An 18,043-nucleotide genomic window follows, 5' to 3' on the forward strand; every position below is an offset into this window, starting at 1 on the left:
AAGGCTGGAGCCTCCAGTCTTTCACCCAAACTCTATCCCCTGGCAGGAAGGAATGTACCTGAGCCTGGAAGGGGACAGGGTTTATTTCTCTCACATAAGACTGAAGCTCAGAAATTATCTTACCCAGGAGGGCTACCTGCTCCTGCACCTGGGCAGACCCTAAAGTCCCTATGTCTCCCTTAATTCCCTGTAAAATGGCTGGGGGCTTCCCATACACAATTTCAAAGGGAGAGAGGGCTGTTCCTCTAGTTGGGGTGCATCGGAGGCGAAAGAGGGCTAGTGGCAATGCCTGTGGCCATTTCAATTGGGTTTCCTGACAAATCTTTGCTAGGCTATTTTTCAAGGTTCTGTTTGCCCGCTCAACCTGCCCTGAACTCTGGGGACGATAGGCACAATGCAATTTCCAGGTAATGCGCAATGCGCGGGGACAGGGCCTGAAGTGTAGCTTCAACAAGGCGGGGACCATTATCTGAAACCTATGGCAAGGGGCAGTCCATACCTGGGGATGACATCCCTAAGGAGAGCTCGAGCTACTTCTGTGGCTTTCTCAGTGACTGTAGGATATGCTTCCACCCACCCAGAAAAGGTACAAACCATAACTAAGAGGTATCGGAGCCTACCGCTCCTGGGCATTTCTGTGAAGTCTATAACTAGGGACTCAAAGGGTGTTAGTCCTCTAGACTGAACTCCTGGTGGAATACGGGGTCCCTGACGAGCATTATTCTGGGCACAGAGAGTACATCGGGCAGAGGCAGTGGCAACCAGACTATCCAATCCTTCCAGCACCACTACTCGATTGAGTAGGCGGGCTAGTGCTGTTTTCCCTAAGTGTGATAGGTCATGAGCTTGAGACACTACAGGCCAAGCTAGATGGCGTGGCACCAGAACTCTGGTATCAGGGAGATGTAACCAGCCATCAGGTCTCCTTACTGCACCTTCTTCTTGAGCCCATTTCTCTTCCATTTGGGTATACATAGGTGTCCATTCTTGCAGTCGGATTTGGAACAGGGGAGTCACAGTACTTGCTGGGGGTCCTCGAGCAGCTTCTTTGGCCACCCGATCAGCATGGCGGTTCCCTCGGGCCACTGGAGTATCTATTCTTTGGTGTCCCCTACAGTGAATGACAGCTACCTTCTTGGGGGCCCAAACAGCCTCTAGCAGCTGAAGTATTTCGGGTCCATACTTAACAGGTTGGCCTGCAGCATTTATGAGTCCCTTTTCCTTATACAAAGCTCCATGAGCATGTAGGGTTGTGAAGGCATACTTAGAATCAGTATAAATATTGGTTACCAGTCCTGCTGCTAGCTCCAGAGCTCGTATGAGGGCCACAAGTTCTGCTTTCTGGGCTGAAGTTCCTTGGGGCAGGGCTCTCGCTTCTATCACCTTGTCCTCTGTCACCACAGCATAGCCTGCCAATCGCTTGGAGTTCTCCACATAACTGCTTCCATCTGTAAAATAAATTACATCTGGGTCCCTCCACGGAACATCTTTAAGATCTGGTCGACTGGAGTACACTTCATCCATAGTTTGGATACAGTCATGATCCGGTGGTCCCTCAGATGCTGGCAAAAGAGTGGCAGGATTAAATGTAGCCACTGTTTCCAGGTGTATCCGTGGATTCTCACACAAGCTAGCTTGGTACTTAACCATGCGGTTATTTGTAAACCAGTGGTTGCCCTTATACTCCATGAGGGTGAGAACTGCATGGGGGACTTTAACAACCAGTTCTTGCCCCAAGGTCAACTTATCAGCTTCCTGGACCAGTAAGGCTGTTGCTGCAATGGCCCTCATACAGGCTGGCCATCCTTTAGCCACTCCATCCAGCTGTTTAGACAGGTATGCAACAGGCCTCTGCCAGGATCCCATCATCTGGGTCAGCACACCCAGAGCAACCCCCTGTCGCTCATGGACATACAATGAGAAAGGTTTCTCCACATCAGGAAGGCCTAACGCAGGGGCTTGGAGTAGGGCTTTCCTTTATGGCAATGAAGGATTGTTGAGCTGTAGGTCCCATTCAAATGGTTCCTTTTCACCCCCCTTTGTGGCTTGGTAAAGGGGTTTCGCCATCAATGCAAAATTTGGAATCCAAATTCTGCAGAATCCAGCTGCTCCCAGGAATTCCCTAACTTCCCTTCTGGACTTGGGTTGGGGAATTGCAGCTACCGCTTGCTTCCTACTAGCATCCAGTCTCCGACTTCCCTGGGAAATGCAAAAGCCCAAATACTTCACTTCTGACTGACAGAGTTGGGCCTTTGAGCGTGAGACCTTATAGCCTGCATCCAAGAGTAGCTCCAGCAATTCTCTAGTAGCCTCAAAACACTCTTCCTGGGTCACTGCTGCAATCAGGAGGTCATCTACATACTGGAGTAAAACTCGCCTGGAAGGCTCAGATTTAAAAGTCTTAAGGTCTTGCCCTAGGGCAGTCCCAAAAATGGTGGGGGAGTTCTTGAACCCCTGTGGCAGGCGAGTCCATGTATACTGAAGCTTCCTTCCTGTTACTGGGTTTTCCCATTGAAAGGCAAAAAGCAATTGACTGGCGGGGGCCACCCGAATACAAAAGAAGGCATCTTTTAGGTCTAGTGTCGTGAAATGGGTAGCTCCAGAAGGTATCAATCCTAGCAGGACATATGGATTAGGCACTACAGGGTGTAATGAAATAGTGGATTTGTTAACCACTCGTAAGTCTTGGACTGGCCGGTAGTCCTCAGTCCCTGGCTTCTGAACTGGCAACAATGGCGTATTCCATGGAGACTGGCAAGGTCGAATAATTCCATGGGATAACAGACGATTCAGATGTGCTTGAATCCCTTCCAGAGCCTTTCTGGGAATTGGGTATTGACGAAGATGGATTGGCCGGGCACTTGGAAGTAAATCTACATGTACAGGAGGAATATTTCGGGCCAACCCTGGGGGATTATCTTCTGCCCATACCCCACTAACCTGAAAGCTGTCTGCCAGGAGTAGGTCAACTTGGCCCTGCGACTGATGCAGCCGCCATTCTTCCTCAAGGGGGGCAGCAGAAACTCAATATACCCTTAGGGCTGGATGCTGGGGGCCGAAAGGAGACTGAAGTCTGGCTATCAGAGTCAAAGGAAATTTGGGCCCTAAGCTTGGACAGCAGGTCTCGACCTAACAAAGGGATTGGACAGTCTGGCATATACAGGAATTCATGAGTGACTATGTGTGAGCCTAATTGGCATCTACGGGTTGTCAGGAAGGGCCTCCGGTTCTGCACCCCCGTGGCTCCCACCACTCGGACAGTTTTTCCAGACACAGGCGCTAATCGCTCCGTCACAACAGAATGTTCAGCTCCTGTATCAATCATGAATGGAATTGAGCGGCTCCCTATAGTTAACTTGACCATAGGTTCCTGGGAGCCCAGTTTGTAGGAACCCGGTCTGTCCTATTCATCCCATTCTGCCATCTCGGCTATCCCGATGATGTCAGATTCAGGAGGCTCATATCTTCCCTCTCGAACTCGGCCTCGGCTTCCTCGATCTCCTGGTCCCCTTCTCAGTCCCTGGCGCCTCTGGGGGCATTCATCTTTCCAGTGCCCTCTTTCCTTACAATAGGCACACTGATCCCTCTCCAATCTTGGTCTGGGATTCTCCCCCCTTGGCCGGGATTGATTGAAGGAATCTCGGGGCCTGGCTGGTGGTCCGGGGTCCCACTTTGGCTTCCCATTAGCTAGAGGTCGACCTCGGTTTAAGGGTGGAATTAGTAATGGCTGCCGCTAAAAGGTCGGCCTTCTTCTGCATCTTCCGGTCAGCCTCTCGGCGCACCTCCTGATCTCTATTAATGAAAACCTTGGTTGCGATCTCAATTAGCTGGGTGGTATTCATCCCTGCGAATCCCTCCTGACGCTGCAACTTCTTCCGGATATCTGGCATACTCTGGGCCACCAATGCACTATTCACCATTCTCTGGTTTTCTTGGGCTTCAGGGTCAAATGGGGTGTATGTTCTGTAGGCTTCAATTAGTCGCTCTAGAAAGGCCCCAGGGGATTCAGTTGCCCCTTGGAGAATTTCAGAGACCTTTGCCAGATTAATGGGCCTCTTTATGCCTTTCCTCATACCTTCCAGTAAGTCCTGGCGATAGCCAGACAACAGTTCATAGTGCTGCCCATCATTTGGATCCCAAACTGGAGCTGCGCGAGGAAACCGAGCTCTAACCCACCCCTCTGGGTCCTGTGTCCCCCCGGGGACACGCTCTCGCGTGATGGCCTCAGCATTTTGCAAAATCTTCCGCCTCTCCTCAGTTGTGAAGAGGGTCAGGAGAAGTTGTTGACAATCAGTCCAGGTTGGGTTATGGGTGGCCATAATGCTAGTCACTAGGTCCACCACTGCCTGAGGCTTTTCAGTATAAGAGGGGTAATGCGTCTTCCAATTCAGGAGATCGGTGGTTGTGAAGGGTACATACTGATAGGCCTGTGCCTGTATAACCTGACCCTGATTATTAGGATCCGGTCGAGTGGTAGTTACCTGACGAAGTGGCAGAACTCTCGAGGAGGTGGGAATGGAACCTGAGGTAGAGCTAGGAGCTACCCTCCTATCATGCTCAAAAGTAATTGCAGCGGGTCTAACCCATTCAGTGGAGGTAGGTTGAAATCCTGAGGGATGGGGAGGGGTACTCATAGACTGAGAGGTGGTCACAGGTGAGTCAGTCCATTGAAAGGGATGCCGGGCCCCTGATGAGTGGGTAGGGGTACTAGAGGGAGAGGCTGGGCTATCAGGAGTTGAGGAGTCAGGGAGTGGAGCCCAAAGCGGGTCTTCAGAGGTTAACAGGAGAGGATGTGGCAGAGGAGGGTAGAGACTGGGTGAAAAGTCCAACCTAGGGTGTGGCAGGTTTTGCACAGGAGGGGAAGAACTATCCGGAGAAGCCTGTGCTGGAGAGGCTTGGGGCTGGGCGGCGTGGATCTCTAGGGGTGGCACGGAACCCCAACAATGGGCCATAAGGTGGTGGCTCAAGGTCTGAGGGGTCATCAGAGAGTATGGGTTTCTCGGACAGGGTAGGGGCGGAAGCCACCGATTGGGGGGTAGGCTTCCTGGGGCTCTTTCCCTCTTCTAGTTTAGATTTTCTAATCTTTCTTTGAACTTGGCCTAACATGAATTTTACTGGGGATCCCATATAAGTTTTCAACCACGAGGGAGGGTCAGTCACAAGGCTGTCCCAGGAATCTATATAAGGGAGTTGTTCAGAATATTCTGGTTCTCCTACAACTATGCTGTAGACCTTCCGGATTACTTCAATATCTAAGCTGCCACTAGGGGGCCACCCCACTCCCATAGATGGCCACTCAACTTCACACAAGGTTCTTAGAGTACTTGAGCTTAAAGTCTGTCCATAGTCATTAATTAAAAATCCTTTTTTAAAATTCTTAAGCATACAATCTAGGGGGGTAGCAATTTGTCTAGATGATGTCCCACCCATAATGCTTACAGTTACAACACACAAAAGGGAGGGAGTTTTTGGATTTGCGGTAAGGGGTCCGCAGATCCGGAAACAAAAGGGTAGAACAAACAACAATCGCTTCCTTCTGTCGCTGGCCAATTGAACTCGCGTTAATTGAAAACGCAGCTATAAGAAGTCCGCACTCAGTTAATCATTCACGCATCACACATTCCATACAGAAAATCCCACCCAACAATTTCAAATTTCTCAGATACAGATAAGCTCAAGCGTTTTCGCTTCTAATCTCCTCTAGATTAGAAGGTACTAGGGCCTTCGCTGAGAGTTGATCAGGCTCTCCTTCCCTCAATTTTTGAGGGGGCTGGTTTACAACTTTCTAGCTAGAATTATAATACAGAATACAAAATACATACCCGGCGAATGTTCTCCAGTCAGTTGGGTGCTGGGATTAATGCAGGATTCATCCCACCGCTGCCACCAAGAATTGTTGCAGGAATTGAGATAGGAATTTGTGATACTTCAGGAGTCAGACAGCACACACCAGTATGAGAGAGTAATCTTCTTTATTTGCCAGCAAACAAAGCAGGACATCAGTTCTAGCTCTCTTCTCTTTCTCTCAGCTCTTTTGTGTCATGTGGCTTCTGTCTCAGCTGCTTCTCTTCTGCTGTCTCTCCTGTTGTCTTCCAGCTTTCTTCCTTTCTTCTGACGTAAACTGCTTCTGCTCTTACTTAAATACAGTTTCTATCCCCCTCCTAGCCTAGCCCCCCCTTACTCTCCAATTGGTTAAGGAATAGATTGGTCACTTTGCCTCAACCAATCATTACTTTTGAAATATCAGTTACATAGGTTTGGTATTCCTCAAACTGACCTCTAACCTGGGGCCCCTCAAGCCAGACAATATGGCACTAGAACTCTTATATTCTCATCATGATTGATTTCTCAGCTATAGCTTAAATTGCTTACTGGACTCTGGCATTCATTAAAGAGGTCAAAAGTCAGTCTTACTTAATAGCATACAGATATACTTTCAGGACTATTCCTACAGTTACCTATAATTAATCAAGACTTTTCCTGACCTTTTTCACCTATCAGCTCCATACACAGAACTTGCTAGGACCACAGAAAACTCAAAACACATGTTGGCCTCTTCACTGCAGTCTTTGCTTAGAAAATACAGCAGAGAGTAACATTAGATTTAAAAAGGTATTCTACATTTAACTACACAGAGTAAACATATTCTAAAATGAGCATCCTTATAAGACATATTCTAAATATCAAAAACTTGTAAATACTAATCTATTGCCTCTCTCTCTAAATAGTATTTTCTATCTTGTAAACTACAATATATCTGGCTCATGCCAGAGCTTACAAAGGCTGCTCAGCATGCCTAATAATATACAGATGTTGAGCTAGCTTTCATCATTCACCAGGGTGAAAGAAATTCCTGTCTCTGACCTTTCTAACCCAGCCCGGCAAACTAGACTTCTAGTAATCTGAACCAGCCTGCATTCCTTTACCTGCAGGACTGAAGAGAATTCAAACTTCAAGCTTTTAATATCATTTCTTATGTATATATAATTATGCCCATGGCTGCCTCAATCTTCCTCTCTTCAATAGTCCCTTTCCCCTTATGTCCTATCTGTCTGTCCTACCCTTTCCCCTTATTTGTCCTGTCTGTCTTGATTTAGATTGTAATCTCTTTTGGACAGGGACTGTCTTTTCTTCAGTTTGAATTGTGAAGCGCTATAGAAATGATTTATAGTAGTAGTATATAATCTCTAATCTGCAAATAGATTCTGTTTGTGGCAAATCAAACTGAGTTCTTGGTTCTTCAAAACTTTTCAATTGCCCCCCTCCCCCCACCACCACCATCTGTCCCATCCTAGATAGATCCCTTTACCACCATTCCCTAATAAAGCAACCCTGGTTTAAAACAAATGTTATTACAAGTTGGTATTGCTTGTAAAAACCTGCCCCATATAACTTTCTCTTCTCCCTGAGTCATAAGTTCACTGGCAACTTAGTAAATGAGTTTCCAATTAAAATTGCTTTATTAAGCTTTAAAAGCATTGCATGATACGTTCCCTTTGAGTTTGATTTCTACTCTGAAAATTTAGAAGCCATCTAGGAGTTTAGGATCAGCAGAGAAAAATTTCCTTGAGACATGTTTCTTTCAGACAGGTTAGATATTTACAAAGATGCCATTTTTATGATCTCTGGCCCAAAGTTTTAGAATTATTTGCCGTAGCATCTATGACACATTGACTCAATTGTTCCTTTTCAAAAGCCATTGAAGGCTTTTCTCTTTCGACAAGCTTTCTGTTGAATATTGCAAAAGGCCCCTGAGACCTTCAAGTATTGGATTTTATAATTATCAGTTTTGTATGTGTTATGCTTGTTGTATTTGAGTTTATTTTATATGGTTATGTATGTTGGTTGTCAGCTGCCCAGAACTGTAGATAGTGTGGGATAGAAGATTATTTAAATAAATAAATAAATAGTATATGCACAAGAGATGTATTATAACCTCAAGTGACAAAATCTGATCCTTAAATTCAAAACTGGTTAGAAAGGAGGAGTGACAGTACTAATGGAAAACCAAAGGGTATCAGTGGAGGAGTGGCCTAGTGGTTAGGGTGGTGGACTTTGGTCCTGGGGAACTGAGGCACAGGCAGCTCCTTGTGACTCTGGGCAAGTCACTTAACCCTCCATTGCCCCATGTAAGCCGCATTGAGCCTGCCATGAGTGGGAAAGCACAGGGTACAAATGTAACAAAACAAAACAAAATTTAGCTGGGTTGAGGATAAAATTATGATCTTTAATCCAAGATGGCTAGACTTTCTATAAGTGTAAATTGAAACTGACTGTCCCAAGAGTAATGAACTGCTAGAATCCTAAACACTGATTGAGCGTTAAATAGAGTTGGACTGACGATGGACCCTGCGGGATTCATTTAGTGTGAAGTTGTGGGGAGGACAGTATATTACCAGAGTACCCCTGAAATGAGTGGTCAGAGAAATATGATCTTAACTTTCCCTTCCTTCCCCTCCCCGCCCCTCCCCTGGTTCAGCAGTTCTCTTACCCTACCCCACCCCCTGACAACCTGCTGCATCTAGCAAAGAAAAAAAGGTGGTATAAAGGCAGGGTGCTGCCGTATCAGTCACACTGATGATGGCTCTGCCAGTCTCACCCTTTTTGATGTGGATTTCCTGTTTCTAAGGGGCAAAACTGGCATATCCATCAGCAGTATGACCTAGGTAAAGGCTTAGCTGGCAGGGGGCTAAGGAAGTTGCAATGCTGGGCTGTGTGTGGGTTTGTGTGTGTGTGTGTGTGTGGGGGGGGGGGGTCATCTATAAAAGTTTGCCCAGGGCTCCATAGTTGATTAAAGCAGCCCTGTTTGTTAAATCCCTCTCAGGGGCATAAATTTCACCCACGCAAACCCTTGCAGTACAGGAAAAGACAAGGCCCTTTGTAGCTACTTCTATATTTTCCATGTGGATCTTCCCCTGCATTGGGGCCCTCTTCAATAGCTTGCTTGGGGGCCCCTAATTTGAAGTTTTGCTACTGATTCCTTCTCAGTAGCCTAGTGGTTAAAGCATGATTCAAATCCTATTGCTTTTCCTTGTGATCTTGGGTAAGTCACATAGGGGCCCTTTTACTAAGCCTTGGCAAAAAGTGGCCTGTGGCAGTGCCAGCATGTCTTTTGGGTATGTGCCGGACCATTTTTTACCACATCCTGGAAGAAGGACCTTTTTTTAAGGGGCCGGAAAATGGATGTGCGACAAAATGAAAACAAGCATGTGTCCATTTTCAGCCTGAGACCTTACCACCACCTATTGACTTAGCAGTAAGATCTCATGTGCTACCCGGGCAGTAAGCATGAGTTAGTTTGTGAGCAGACAGGGAAAGGGAAATGCTTACTGTATCTTAAAAGGGTGTAAGCTAAAATCAACAGGACTCGGGTCGCCAGTACAGTGATAGAGATATGCCACGGACCCTGAAGAAGGATCGAAACTCTGGCCATAGTCATGAGAGTGAATGCCCCCCAGAAGACGTAGGCTGAGCCACAAGCAAAAAAAAAAATGGGTGCAATGTTGAGGCGTCTTCAACCTCCAAACCCCCCCCCCCCCCCCGGTTGTGTTTACGTATGTTAAAAGAATGATAAAAGAGTGTTAAAAGATTGTTGTCAACTGTGATAAACCACTACAAGTAAGATGGTTTACATCTATGTAAAGGGCCATGAACCTGAAAGTCGTAGCTGCCTTAGACCATGGAGAAGAGCATTGAAAAGCAGTGGAAGCTTGAGGTGAGAGAAGAGGAGAATCTCAGTAAATTCAGTGCAAAGCCAGAAGTGAACTTGGGTCACAGACCTGCTAAAAGCTGCCACTTTAGGAAAGCCCAGGGAAAATAGAGAGCAGTGGTGGGGAGCATGAGTGTTTGGGAGTATAAACAATAGGATAAGTATATATTCCCTCTAATGCTCCTCAGCCATTCACAAGCTTCAGTTCCTGCACCCGTTTCTAGAACCGATAACTATGCATTCACTCTGCAGCTCCTCAGTACCTCTCCTCTCTCCCTACATTCCTCCCCGGGAACTCCGCTCACTGGGTAAATCTCTCTTATCTGCACCCTTCTCCTCCACTGCTAACTCCAGACTCTGTTCCTTTTATCTTGCTGCACTATATGCCTGGAATAGACTTCCTGAGCCGGTACGTCAAGCTCCATCTCTGACCGTCTTCAAATCTAAGCTAAAAGCCCAACTTTTTGATGCTGGTTTTATCTCCTAACCCTTATTCACGTGCTCAGAACCCTTATTTATCATCCTCACTTTAATATTCCCTTATCTCTTGTTTGTTCCGTCTGTCTGTCCTAATTAGATTGTAAGCTCTGTGGAGCAGGGACTGTCTCTTCATGTTCAAGTGTATAGCGCTGCGTACGTCTAGTAGCGCTTTAGAAATGATAAGTAGTAGTAAGTAGTAGTAGTATGTCTACAGATAGACAAATGGACTACTCTTGACAACAAGCTCTACTGGAGCAAAACACACCTTTAAAAAGATTTGAATGCGTTTCTGGATGACCATTAGCAAAGTCTAGGAAGCACTTGTCTATTGGTCCCACAACCTACGTTGAAATCCCACATTGGGAATTCTATCAAGTAGTCAGCTTCTGGCCAACCCAGCCATCCATCCAGCTAATAGTCTGTGAAGAAACTGTCACAAAATTGGCAGCCCCCATAAGTCATTCACAACCACCCCTACCTCTGCCATCAAGAGCTGGTAATAAACAACATAGACTTAGTCTCCCTATTAGAATATAATAGATATGCTTTCCGAAGCAGCCTGGACTGGCAACTATCAGAGAAAGAATGGTGGGCTCGATATAGCAGTGTGTGAGAGAAACACCAGAATTATGCCAGCAATGGCATGGCGGAGATACCTTAACAAGGGTGTGGGCGCAGGAAGGATTCACCAGTGAAAGTACTTTTAAGGATGTCCCAGTACGGATGGGGAAAGTTAAATATGGACATGTAATAATTTTTCTGAAATCTGGACATGTAATAATTTTTCTGATCCACCTTTATCTCACTCTTTCATTTTTCTCTTGCTTTCCATTCAGTCAATCATCTTCTCTATCTTGCCCTCTACTCATCCTGATTTCCCTTCATTTTTAGCCATCACCTCTTTCCATTCCCCCTGCTCCCTCTTTATCTGCTGTTTGTATTTCCTAGTTTGTCCATTCCCCCTTCCCGCTTTCATCCACTTGCTCTCTCAAATTCCGGTCATGTATCCTTCAGCTCTTTTCTACATCTGTCTCCTCCTCTACTACTTTGCTATCTCCTTTCACCTACCCCTCTTTTTTCTCCATCTTTCCTCTCTTCCCCTTCCTTACATCTTGTCCCCACAGTGTTTGAAATAAATGACAAACCAACCTGATGAGGGTTACTGGAGAAAAGTGTGAGACATACTCCTTGGCTCTTGAGTACTCCATAGCATTCGTAAGACAGCCAGAACACTTTTTTCCTGCTAAGATTTCTGACACCTGGATCCTTGCACTGTTTCGTCTAATGTGTGACTCAGATTCCAGGAGGTATTTTTGATAAAAAGTCTGACTCCAGCTGATTCTTTTTTTACTATTAGCCTGAATCCGAACTTTGTACTTTACAACTCACAAACAGAAGAGCAAAGTCTAAGGATGCAGAGCCATGCAGTGCTTAATCTGCAGTAAACAGAGGAAATGACACAATTGCATACCCTCCAAGTGTTTTATTTATTATTTCTTGATAATTTTCAATTACAATATTTCAAGATAAACTTGAATCAGAAAGTAATATTGCAAAACAGAAATCAAATCCAAATACATAAATCTCAGGAAAACTCAAACAATACAATATTATATTATAAAGGAAACAGGAGGGAAAGGAGAAACTCCAGTTGTTTTCACTGCAGTGCTGGTGATTTTTCAGGATTTCTTTCTTGGAGCTGTGATAATTTTGTTGAAAATATTATATGGGGAATTCTCAGGAGCTTATAATGATGGAGACTCAGCAAAACACAATCTAAGGTGATAACATATTCAAGCCTGGAAACAGAATAATTTTCAGGTTCTCTGCTAGCTGAATATGGCTTCCAGTGGTTCTCAGCAAACCACAACCTTAGGATCCTTGAATACTGTCCTAACTTTTCTACATATCTTGTGTAAGCAGGGATAGTAATTCTGTATGAAATTAGAAATGTTTAATACTTTGTGTTCATTAATAGTTTCTTCACAGGGGAATGTTTACTAAAGTGTGGTAACTTCAAAGCCTGTGTAGTAAAAGCAGGGGTTATGCCCAGTATCTGTCCTACATTTACCACGCAGAGCAGCAGAACATGTTTTTTGGGGGGAGGAGGGGGTGAATCTCCATCCCCAGCTTTGCCCCAACCCCAGCATCTCCCATCCTATAATCACCCCCATGGCATCCAGCATTTCTCCCCTTCCCTAATTCTCAACCTCTCCAGTAATGCCCAGCATCTCTCTCCTTCCCTTCCTACCCATGGTATCCAGCCTCTATCTGCTCCTCCCCCCATGGTATCCAGCATTCTTTTCCTTCTTTACCTCTCAAATCCCCGATGTCCAGCATCTCTCTCTTTCCCTCCCTCCCTCATGGTGTCCAGTCTCTCTCTCCTTCACTCCCCCCACCTTTCTCCTTCCTTCCATTTCTCTCTCCCAGCAGCAAATTTCCTTACCGATGCTACAATCGGCAGAACAGGCATCAGGGTTGACCAGCACAGGGCCTTAATCATTTGTGCATGCTCAAGACCTGCCAGCTTCCACCTCCTCCAAACTTGCTGTTTTGGAGGGGGTGGATGCTGGCAGACCTTGAGCTTTAAACTAAAATTGATGGGGATGGGTATGTTTAAATCATTTTTATTAACAAACATACAGTACAAACTTCTCTTAAAACATTTCTTTTATCATGTTAATACAATGAACACTTGCTAACTGTGCAGTCTTGAATATTCCCTTTTTCCGCCCTTCTCCCCCCCCCCCCCCCCCCCCCCCAGCTACCAGCTTCATACTAATGTCCAAGTCAGGCTATTTTGTCCAAGATCCATAGTTTTCCAACTGCTCAAGTCTGGTTCGCAATCGCTGGTGGATCCGCCGCTGGGCGCTTGGATGTAAAGTATATAAAAATCTTCTCCAGACTTTCCTAAAGGAACTGATGTCTTGAGCTGTAGCCTCCGTCATCCCACAGAGTTCCGTGTGCATGAGTTCTATCATCTTAGATCGCCACAAATCTTTGGATGGGGGATTTCCCTCTCTCCACAAAAGTAATATTACTTTCTTCCCAATCATTGAGGCTCTTTGCAGAAAACCCATTAATCCCGCTGGGGCAGGTCTTTTGATATTAAATATGTCAAACAAAATCTGAGGATCAGCCAGCGTCTGTCTGCTCCAGCACCGTGTAATTTCCACAAAGATTAAGGTCCAAAATTGGCGAATGTAGGGACATGCCCAGATCATATGACCCAATGTGGCTTGGGCAGCGCCACATTTCAAACACTCACCAGTGCCAAATCCAGCTTTCTTTGCACGGGCTGGTGCTATATAAAATTGCACCGCGAATTTGTACTGTTGTTCCCAGTCTCGGATAAAGGTTGATCTTTGTAGTATTGAATTAAGGTATCTCTGTAGCGTATCCGCCGTAATCTCTCCTCCTATGTCTTTCTGCCAACTGCTAGTTAGTCCACAATAGTCTATATCTTCTGTGGAGTCAAGTAGATATCTATGGTGATAACGTAAAGGCACCACATTTTGCGACCCCAATGTTAGTGCTGTGGCCAAGACCTCCTGCACATATTCACTTAAATTTACTGCTCCCAAAGATGCTGTGTAGTGTCGTACCTGCAGATAGGCGTAATAATCAGTCTGTGGCCACCTATATTCTTGTTGCAGCTCCTCAAACGGTTTTATCTGTCCGTCTTCATTTAAGAGTTGATAAAGATAGTGTATCTCCTGTTGTCTCCACCTTACAAAGGCTTTCTGCAAAGTTCCCGCTGGAAAATCCGGATTCAGGTTTAAGGACAGAAATGGAGTGGCCTTCGCTGAGAATCCGTGCCTACGGCACAGCCACCGCCACATTGCCCTCAATGAGTTAACGAACAGATTTCTCCGTGGACGGCTGCCGGATCCTGTTCCAGTCGTATGTAATAGCCAGCTAAGATGTATGTTGGGATGCATGGAAGCCTCTAACCGTACATTTGTGAACTGTTGGCTGCCCACTAGCCAGTCTCTTGCGTGGCGCATGGCACATGCTACAGTAAGATATCTTAGATTAAGCAATCCCATTCCCCCGTGTGTTTTTGGTTTATACATGATGCCTAAAGCAAACCGGGGACGCCTGTTTTTCCAAAAGAATCTCCTGAGCACAGCCTGCAATTTCCTCTCTTCCCGGCCCCCCAAGTATAATGGCAACATTTGAAATTTATAAAGCCATTTGGGCACCACCACCATATTATACAATGCTATTCGCCCCGCAAGAGACAGGGGGCAAGACCCCCACAAACCCAGTAACCGCACAGTTTCTGCCAACAGGGGGGCCACATTTTTCTCGTATATCGTGTCCAACTGAATGGGTATTATAACTCCCAGATATTTTATTTGCCCTGCGACCCACTGAAACGGAAATGATCCCTTCCACTACATTTTTGTGGACTCTGATGTTGGGAGTGCCAGAGACTTGCTATAATTTAATCTAAATCCCAATAGTGCCCCGTAGCTCTGCAGTTCCATCATCAAATGGCTTACCGATGTTCGTGGCTTATCCACTACCAGTAACAAATCATCTGCGTATGCTAAGATTTTCAAAATCTCATTTCCCACCTCAACTCCCACTATATCCGGATGTTCTCTTATTACATTTATCAGGGGTTCCAGGGTGATCACAAACAGTAAGGGAGATAACGGACAACCCTGTCTCATGCCTCTTTCTATCTTAAATCCTTGTGTTTTTACCCCATTTACCAACAAGCATGCCGTCGGGTCCGCATAAAGCATCTGCACAGCATGAAAATACCATCCCTGCAGGCCCATCCAGTTTAATGTCTCCCACATAAAAGGCCAAAGCACCCTGTCGAAGGCGCGTTCTGCATCCAAGCTTATTACCAAACTCGAGGGTGCCCTGGCAGGGGCTTCTATTAAGACCGCAACCAACCGACGCACATTCATGTCACAGATTGCCGTCCACGGACAAATCCTACTTGTTCAGCTCCCACAATAGATGGCAATATCGGCGCCAAACGCTCCGCCAGGACCCGCGACAAGATCTTAACATCTACGTTGATCAGCGATATGGGCCTGTACGAGGCTGGATCCAATAAGTCTCGTCCCGGCTTTGGTATTAAGCTAATCAGGGCCTCATTGTATATTTAGGAAAATCTGCCGTCCTCCGCGCCTCTTCATAAATATTAACTAGGGGCCCCACTATTTGAGCTCTTAAGAGCTTATAAATTCACTAGAAAAGCCGTCCGGACCGGGCGCTGAGTGCAATTTTAATTTCTGAATTGCTACCCCCACCTCTTTAGCTGTTAAAGGTAAATCTAGTTCCTTTATCTGTACATCAGTGAGCCTTGGCATGTTGGATCTTAGCAAGTACTCCCGAATTTTCTCTTAAAATCCCCTTCGGGCTCCCCTTATATAGCTCTTCAAAATGCTTCCTAAATAATTCCGCAATATCTGCTGGGGCGGTGGCAATCTCCCCCGCCCTCCATGGAGCCGTGTTATAAAATGTGGCTTACGGGCTCCTTTACCAAGCGCGCCAACATCCCCCAGGTCTGTCTCCAAACCTCTTTAGGGCATATTTCCGCATCACCCTGGATCTCATGGTTCGTTCATGGAGTAAGCTGTTTAACTCTGTCCTTGCGTTTATGAGATTTTCAAAAGACACCTGCGTGGAGTCCCTGGTGTACCGCCTTCTTATCATCTTAACCCGCCTTTCTAATTCTATAATTTTCTGCGCGATTTTCCGATTCCTAAGACTCGTATATGCTATCAAGTCTCCCCTGATCACCACCTTTGCGGTCGACCAGAACAGACCAGGATTATCTACATGCTGTTTGTTATTTACTGCAAAGTCCTCCCATTTGCCTATCAGGAAAGATTTGAACTCGGGTGAAGAAAATAAGTAGGCAGGGAAGCGCCACCCCCTGGGTTCTTGGTAGTACGGCTGCGTCTCCAGGTCCACCCATATTAACGCATGATCGGATACCCCTTCTGTGCCTATCTCCGCTTTGAGAATCTGGGGGAGTAAGACCTGCGTCATTAGGATATAATCTATTCGTCACTGGGTTTGGTGGGCCCGCAACGTGTGCGTGTAATCTCACTCTTCCTCATGTAAAAGCCGCCACGGGTCCACCAAACCCAGCGAACCACAGAACTCCGCCAGCAACGTGACCTCATCAGTTCCTCTCACACCTCTAGGGTTTGACCTATCCAGCTGGGTATCCAATACCTGATTCATGTCTCCCGCAATTATTAAGGGGTCCTTCCCATGTCTCTGGCACTCCGCCATCAATTGGGCATAAAATATTTTCCCACCTGTTTGTGGTGCATACACTGCCACCAGTGTACGCATCTGTCCTTGCAGGTTCAGGCTGATTCCCACATGGTGGCCCTCGGTGTCTGCGAACAACATTTTAGCTTTGGCCGCCAAGGTTTTGTGCAGCAAGATTACTACTCCTCCCCTTCTGCCACTAGATGGAGACCCAAAAATTTCTCCCACCCAGTGCCGTTTAAGTTTATCCTGCTCCTCCTGTGGCAAGCGCATTTCCTGTATACAGGCTATATCCACCCCCTGTCTCTTCAGGGCATCTAATATCTTTGCTCTTTTTATCGGGGACGTGATCCCTCCCACGTTCCAGGAGGCTATTCGTATCCCTGTGTTGGTCCCTTTAACCATATTCATAGTCTGTAGCCTTCCTTTCAGCTAGATCTGTTCTGACATCCCTCAGGGAGCCCAGCCTCCCCCCTCGGGCTTCTATTACCACCTGGTGCCTTCTCGTATTGTATCGAGCAGCATGATCCCTTTTCCTATAGCTCTGCCTTCGAGCTTCCCTCAATTCCTGGGGCTCTAACCTCCCTATTAAACCTCCCTCTACCCCTTTTATTCCCCCCCCCCCCCCAGCTACTCCCTTCCCCCCTCCCTTCTTCCTTGCCCTGTGGCTCCCCTGGTGCCCCGCCCATCACAAAAGGATAGGCTCTAGGGGTTTTCAGTGCTTCCGGGCCCCCGCTCTTACAAGTAACAGTTTCCCTTGCAATTTCACATTGAACATGTTATCAACCTCTTACCATAAACTTTTTAATCCAACAGTCCTACTCTTTTATAATGATGTCAGACGCCTCCCTCTTCTTGCTCAATATTTTGTCTGTTCTTCTTTATTTCTTGTACACATTGTTGTGCTGCAGAAACATTTTCAAACTGCTTCCATGCTCCATCTATTTTAATCTTCAGCAGTGCCGGGTACAATAGCATGAATGGAACATGGTGGTCATGAAGTTGCTGACATACAGTATAGGTGTAAATTTTTTCCTCTTCTCCTGCAATGCGGCTGAGTAGTCTTGGAATATTCTGATCTGATGTCCATCATAGCGTACTTCATTTCATTTTAATCTGTATCCTCACAGAATTTCTGTTTTGTGCACGTAATTATGCACCTTAATAATTACTGTGCGGGGTGTCCGTCGTCCATCTTGAAATCGTCCTATTCGGTGCGCTCTCTCTAGACAAACTTTCCCCGCATGATCCTAGCGCGAATTCCGCTGCTAGCCAAGTTTCCAACAAAGAGGCAAGCAACCGATCGCTGACAGATTCGGGCAGTCCCACCAGCCTGAGATTGCCACGCCGCGATCTGTTTTCGATATCATCTAGCTTTGCCTTTAGCGCCTCTACTTTAGCTTCAAGCACGCTTACTTGCCGCGTGGCGGGGCCAATCTCATCTTCCGCTGCAGATACTCTTGCCTCTAGTTCAGTTGTTCTTCTGACTGTATCTGTGAGTAGCGCTTCAAATTCCGCGCTCTGTTCGCTTAATTTTTCGAACTTCGGCACCAGCACTGCTCTGACCGCCTCCGTTAGCTGTCGTAGTTGTTCTTCTGTGAA

The 18,043-nt window shown here is 46.2% G+C and overlaps 1 protein-coding gene across 1 annotated transcript in view; it reads right to left on the reverse strand.

Moving 5' to 3' along the window:
* CIDEB (cell death inducing DFFA like effector b) overlaps nt 1–11,540 on the reverse strand; it is a 53,764-nt gene extending 42,224 nt beyond the window's left edge. Inside the window, exon 1 of the mRNA XM_030185898.1 lies at nt 11,339–11,540. Coding sequence (XP_030041758.1) covers nt 11,339–11,397 — 59 coding nt within the window. The 5' untranslated portion in view covers nt 11,398–11,540. The remainder of the gene's footprint in view (nt 1–11,338) is intronic.
* Between the last annotated feature and the right edge of the window lie 6,503 nt (nt 11,541–18,043).

This window comes from Microcaecilia unicolor, chromosome 13 (assembly GCF_901765095.1).
Source record: "Microcaecilia unicolor chromosome 13, aMicUni1.1, whole genome shotgun sequence".
NCBI classification, from domain to species: domain Eukaryota; kingdom Metazoa; phylum Chordata; class Amphibia; order Gymnophiona; family Siphonopidae; genus Microcaecilia; species Microcaecilia unicolor.